Source organism: Hyalella azteca, unplaced genomic scaffold (genome assembly GCF_000764305.2).
Source record: "Hyalella azteca isolate HAZT.00-mixed unplaced genomic scaffold, Hazt_2.0.2 contig7296, whole genome shotgun sequence".
Classification (NCBI taxonomy): Eukaryota; Metazoa; Arthropoda; class Malacostraca; order Amphipoda; family Hyalellidae; genus Hyalella; species Hyalella azteca.
In genome coordinates this window covers 6,358-13,621 of record NW_025937424.1, presented here as the reverse complement: position 1 = coordinate 13,621, position 7,264 = coordinate 6,358, and the positions used below count along the sequence as shown (strand labels likewise).

At 35.4% G+C, this 7,264-nt stretch overlaps 1 protein-coding gene across 1 annotated transcript in view; it reads left to right on the top strand.

The window, feature by feature from the left end:
* The first annotated feature begins 6,288 nt into the window (after window positions 1-6,288).
* The window catches only part of LOC108674785 (C-type lectin domain family 17, member A-like), a 6,302-nt gene continuing 5,326 nt past the window's right edge, over window positions 6,289-7,264 (top strand). The window contains exon 1 of the mRNA XM_018162756.2: window positions 6,289-6,460. Within this exon, the coding sequence (XP_018018245.1) occupies window positions 6,418-6,460 (43 nt within the window). The 5' untranslated portion in view covers window positions 6,289-6,417. The remainder of the gene's footprint in view (window positions 6,461-7,264) is intronic.

Sequence of the window (7,264 nt, the reverse complement as noted above, 5' to 3'; positions counted from 1 at the left end):
CCACTTCTAAGCTACAGAACCGCGCACCTTGTTCCTTGATGACATCCCCTTTGTTTACTGGGTTGGTGGCTCAGATGAAGCCTTAAAATTCAGTCCAGAGCGACAACTGAATTTATGATCAATATTCCCAGATTATGATCAATGTTAATTTAATGATATATTCACCTAATAAACATCTTCTAATATATTGCGTAGTCGGTATTTAGAAGTGCCTTTACGACCCATTAGTGACGATTTAAGAAGGTTATTTTAATAAATTAAGGCCAGTCCAACCACAAGAAGGTTATGGTTAGCACGAGAGCCAGTTGACAAACTGATAAGAAACTTGAGAAAATACAGTGAACCGAATATTCCCATCGTGGCAGATGGAATAGCAAGCTGGTTCGGGTGTCAGACAAGAGCCTTACAGCAAGCATTGCAGCAAATAATAAAAGCGTCCAGAGTCTATAATGTGTTGAGCCGGAGATGAAATTACACGAATTAATATTTAACAAGAGCCCTCTGCATGCGAGAATACAATGGTGTTATCACCAATAAGACAAGGTTGTCACCAATGCATTCAATGCCACCCACTACCAAGCTACAGAACCGCGCACCTTTTTCCTTGATGACATCCCCTTTGGTTACTGGGTTGGTGGCTCAGACGAAGCCTTTGAGGGGCAATGGCGCTGGACTGACGGTTCACCGATGGCCATGGGTCTTCCGTATTGAGGAGTGGTGAGGAAACAAAATTGTAGTATTATTATTATGTTTAACAGGGCGAAAATAGATGTACTGGAAGCTGCAGCTAACGTAAAAATGTAACGTATTATAAAATGAATGTATCGATTTTTGTACGTTGTATTCATTTTCAATTATTTTAAATAATTTAGGGAGTTAAGCGCATAGATCAGAAAAGCGGCGGCAACGACATCTCATAATTGTGCTCGATAGGATGTCTGAAAAGAACTATTTTCTATTGTAAATTGTGAATGAAAGCACACCAAATTTTTGTATTAACCGATTTTTTTCCAAAATCAGCATCAAATGAGAAACCATGAGCATAATTGGTAGCCATGAGCATAATTGGTAAAGGTAAAGCCTGCATGAAGGTTACTCAGTCACGATGGTAAAGACATGTGATATGAATCAATTCAGAAGTCTCAGTCATGTCGCGTGCCGAATGTACTCGAAATTTTACACCATTTTGCGGACTAAATCACGGCTGAATACGTGCTTCAGTAATCAAATTCTTCGGTTTTACTTTGCGTTTTATTAGTATAAAGCATAACTCTCGCGCAGGGAATTGCCAAGACCTTCATGTCAGACTTGGTTAACTTCAGAATTATTGTCCCTCTCGATCGTTGATTTTCAAGAAATTCCGAAAAGGAAGATCCTGGAAAAGCGTCCGAGAGATGCCGCGTAATGCCATGGTTAATTTTGTAGGCTAATTGTGACCATGGGCCTTTAGACGGGTTCATTGTAATGAATACAGATGGATGCGCCGCGTTTATTTTAATTACTCATTGATGAATTTACAAATTTGATTGACATTCTTACTAACCGTATCGTAACAATAATTCAGTTCTAATTTTAAAGAATTTTAATTGTAAAGTGTTGTAAACCTAAGCACAGATCCTATCATAGTTATTTTATAAGCTATGTGGAAATTCATTTATAATTTACGGAAGAGGGAATATTTCTCGTAGAATCTCACACATAATTTGCACTGCATGATGGTATACTTGGAGGAGACGAATCTAACCAGCCTGGAGTGGAGAACTGCCTAGAGCTCAACTCTCTGAAGATGTACCGCTTCTCAAGCACCTTGTGCTACGACACGCGTCGAGTGATGTGCGAGACGCAGCCCCTCTAGAATAAAACTTTCTGAAATAAATCCCTTGAAAAGTTGCTTCAAAACATGTCTATATGAGTAAATTATTTCAACAGCTGTCCATCGATTACCTTCACTTTTATTTTATACGATACCATACTTTGCTAAATGTGATACATAAATCCCAGAACACTTTATAAGCAACAGTCTGTTCACTGCGATTTGAGTTTTGCGCCTGAAGACTTGGATTTTTTCAATAGCAAATGATGACGAAAATATTGTCGTGGCGAAGACAGGAAAAAAATAAAGCATGTAATAAAGCATGTAATAAATCTTTTTAGTATTTCTTCAAAAGAAAATAAACTAAACCGCCGCCATTGCGCATGTACACGGAAGAAGCTATCGAACTGCGCCACCCCTTCTTCCACACGACGTAACCTCATTTAATAATAATTTAAACCTCATCCTAAATTAAATATAACTTCGGATAAGACCAAATAAAAAAGGATAAATTATCAGTTAAATAAAGAATCAGTTAAATCAATTAAATCAATTATTAGTTGAATCAATTATTAGTTGAATCAATTGTCAGTTAAATCAATAATCGGTTAAATCAATTATCAGTTAAATTAATTATCAGTTAAATTAATTATCAGTTAAATTAATTATCAGTTAAATCAATTATCACTTAAATCAATTATAAGTTAGATAAATTATCAGTTAAATCAAGAATCAGTTAAATCAATTATCAGTTACATCAATTATCAGGTAATTCAATTAACCGTTAAATCAATTATCAGATAAATCGTTTATCAGTTATATCAATTATTATAATTCTGGGAAATGGGCAACTAATTGGGATTGTGAAATAACTAATTGAATTTAGAATGGAGACAAATTTTAAGTGGATGAATGTCTTTAATTTTGAGGAACTTTGCAAAGCAAACTTGTACGGCACTTTAAGAAGCAGTCACTGAACCACAGCACAGTTAGGGTAGCGACTTACGGCTTCAAACTAGAAGAACAAGCTTTTCTGAGCCCAGGTGAGGAGTCGTCTAGTAGGTGATAGTGCCTAGTGCAGTTCCATCATCCGTATGGAGCCACAAGACGATAATTAAACGCACGGATGGGCACAAAGGTTGGCAACGGGAACAACACAGGTGGGAGTAGCAAGGATGGTGGCTGAAGATAAATAATCTGTATGTTGGTGGCCAGCGTTGCTCAACTTCGGCTTCAATGGAGGGAAAGCCTCAAAAACCGTTTGAGCAAAGTCGCGACCTGTCTGGCCGCTGAATGACTGTGTTAAATTTTAAAATGCGATTGTAGCGAAATGAATTTGAAACTTTCCAATTAGTTGCCATTGTATTTTGAAAGAAGACATACTCCAATTTAACCTTTTCGACAAATGGCATGCAATTTTCAATTTGATCATACTGCTGAATTTACTCGTTCTTTGCATTGTTATCAACTTGCAATTCCCTAGTATCAATATTATTACAATTGTACAGTCCGTTTCTCCTCACTTGTAGTTCCGAATCCATAAGGACGTTGGAAAAAGTATTGAGTATAAGCTCAAAAATGCATGAACAAAAATGGAATTAATTCCTTGGCATCGAAAATAATTAGAGAATTACCTCCAAAATGAATTATTTACAGACAATTGAATATACAAATATCATGAAAAACAGCACTTTACGCCAAATTAATGGAAGAAATTTTAAACCAGCAACGATATTTATGCTACATGAATTGATGTGGTCGCGCAAAGTTCCCTTCATATGCTCCGTAAGCATCAATGCTGAAGTGGAATATCTTTTGAAATTCTCCGAAATATTCTGCTAAATCCATCCAATTGTCGTCCGGTTCCGTTGAGGAGGCAATTTATTCTGTCAATAATTGATAAAATAAATAATTTTAACAATTTTATATTTTTTCATTTAATTAAAAAGCGAAAAAATAATTTTGTCTGCTACAAATCTCATAATCGATATTTAGCACACTTCTACCTGGTCAATCGTTTTGAAATTTTGCACATTCGCGTTAAGTCGAAGACAATGCATGAATCAATAAATAATTTTGGAAATTTATTTTTTTGTGTATTAAAAAAGAATAAAATTATTTTCTTAATATTTGAAAATAAAATTAGAAATTCATTGTACATGTGTAACATCGGAGACACTGGATTTTTTAGAAGTGTTGTCTATAAAAAGTAATTTTTAAAGCATATTATTCAATTAACTTTAATTAACTTTAATTAACTTTCATTAATTTTATTTAACTTTAATTAACTCATGGACAACACATTAACTCAATTCGAAAAAGGCATAAATCAGCGAGTTTGCCTGAGTAATGTCCATTTAGCAACCCTGGTACTTACGAGAGCCCCCTAAGGTCATTCATCTCCCATCTTAAAAAACTTCATCTGAAATAGTCTATTCTTGGCGCTGTCAAGCGGCTGCATTGATAAATCGAAATATTAACTAATACTGAATAAAGCGGCACTTTTTAACGTTTTCAATTAAAATACAATGAATTTTTAAGGCGTTTTCTTTGCCTAAAAGTTCTTGTCATGGATGAAATTTAACCATGGCATTTAATTCTCTAGTAAACTCGAGGTTATGATCACTTGAGGCTCAAATTGCGCATATGTGTGAAGTACCTGAGGTACTTTATATGCACTTCAAAAAGCTTTATCTTCCTCAAATCTTCAGGATCACAAAGACAAAAACTTCTTATATCAATTTATTTCATGCCTTCATCTGAGTCTATTACTTTATTTTTATGTGCCTTGTTTTTATGGGTTCTACTTTACTTATTTTACTAATCAAACTGATCCGAGCACGTTTGCTCTTGTCGCCTGCAACAAGTGCGATAAGAGGATAATTTTAGAGAAAAATTGAAGTGTTAAGAGTTTTAAAAGTAGACGGTTATAAAACAAGATATATTATTATATCAGATATATCTAATAGATAATTCAGAAATTATTATTGTCGGTCCATACTTTAATTTATGTATAAAATATTAGCAGGAGAGTACTGCGTTGACCCGGATGGAAAGTCTTTGCAATCCGATTATAACGCTATTCAGAATCCCGTCATTCCGAATTCAGTAATACGGAACAACATCATCATGAATCCAGTTAATAATTTCGAAACTTAAGCACGGTATTTAAAACAGAGGACCGTTCAAACCGACATTTAGCCAAAACTACAATGCCTGTAATGGAATTTGAACTTTTAATTACTTGAATAAAATTTACATCTAACTATTTGAAAATAACTTTAAAAAATAATGATAACTTTGGTAACTTTAAATTTGGCGATCGAAATTTTCCCTTCCTTTTTCAATGTCCCAGGATTCCACCGTTAACCAATAAAATTTTATTCCCGGATAATATTCCGAATGATAAGTATCCTGGATACGCGCCTCAACAGCCCCTATATACAATATCCCGACACGATTAAGTATCCTGGATACGCGCCCCAACTGCCCCTATATACAATACCCTGACACGATAAGTATCCTGGATACGAGCCCCAACAGCTCCCATATACAATATCCCGACACGAGAAATATCTTGGGTACGCGCCCAACGGACCCTATACATATACAATATCCCGGCACGATATGTAACCTGGACACGAGCCCTAAAAGCTCATTTACATTTGGTACAATTCCGAGCTTCAAAAGCATACAATTTGACGAATATATAGAAGATATTCATATTGCTTTAGAAATGGCATTTCGCAGACCCTTTTACCGCTTATTTGAATAGAGTTTTGCGAGTGAAAATAGAAGGTACGCTTAGCTCGTACGCGTCATCCCGGCGGCTATTATGTCTCGCTATCCACTTCACAACTTGAGATACGAGAAGCTATATAGTGAGGGGAAACGAAATTCGCATCACAAGTTCATCACACGTCACGCTGAAAAGTGCTTTCTGAAAATAACCTGACATCCAATTATATTGTTTCGTTGTGCTACTACAACTTTCATCAAATATTTGATGCTTAATTATCTTTGCTTCATTCACTGCTCACTCATTTTACTTTTTCGTCTCGAATTACGCTTGTATACCTGCGGAGAAACATTAGTTTTTGTAAGATACATGATTTTCCTGTGGCATTTAGAAAACTGTATATCGTTTTTATTTTATCCACTCAAATACACATATCAAATTGACTGGTAATTTATTTAAACTTCAATTTATGTATCACATTAAAAAATTATATTTTTTTGATCGATAATTTTCATCACAATTATGAGCTGTATATCTAGTTTATCGAGAGCAGGAGCAGTTATGGTTATTCAATATATATTTAAGAAACCTAATCGCTCCGATTCTTTTTATTAATAAATCTTGAAATGTTTTAACTACCGCATGCTGCTCAGCAAGGAAACAATGATTACGAGCGATATTAACACTTGTGAATTAATCAATCAAAGTCTGGAACCAGGATCACGCACGGCAGAGGCTACCTTCATTGAATGCACAATTGAACACATTTCTTCACACAGAGATAATTTTTACGCATTTTAAAACAACTTGTTCACTGATTTGTTTGACTTGCAAATTGAGGCCATACAATTGTTGAGCTTTGAGCATGACGCCGATGAAGATCATCTGTCAGCTGCTACTGTTCCTAAGTGAGTCACGAATAAATTTTATGGGTCAATGTGAGAAAACTAGTTTCCCAAAAATCGATGCATATGTTGCCCAATGCACATTCTAAGCAGGCTGCTAATTAGAATGTGCATCACAATTTGGATTTGTGTATCTGTGCTAAATACGTTTTGTGAGTTCCGTGCCGCTGCTTGCTTATACAGAAAATACTATATTTCTTTAAACCTTTACTACTTACGCACAAAAATCTACGCATTTCGCAAGTAGTCCATTTTTTATCCTTGTCAAAACTTACGTACGTCAGACCTAATTAAAATAGTATTATCAAAGGCTAAAACCAAAAAAGTTGCATAAAACATTTTACTGAATAGAAGTCCTAGATAAATAAAACAGAACGTTTCGGGCTATGCCCATCATCAGCTAGTAAAATACATCTGAAAATACATGGAAATCAATTTTAGTAAATAAATTTAGAAAATGATAAGGAAAGAAAGGAAAAAACAACTAATGACCTAGAATCGAAAGAGGAAAAGAGCTGGATTGGTTATTCAATTTAGGTTTAAGTTTATGGATGTAAAGAGACTCTAAAATTCGTAAATCGGTTTGGCTGCTAGCGTTACAAAGAATTTTAAATTGATTGATGGACACGGAAGGAGCAAGTGGGCACTGTTCTGTATGAAGTCTGACTGATGAATGAGGCGGCTGAGCAAGTGGACGCCCAGTACGGAAACTTCTTCCAGCATGTTCGGCAACTCTGGTGAAAAGTGCTCGTGCGGTCATACCGACGTAGCTAGATGCACATTGTGCACAACTGAAAGAATACACCA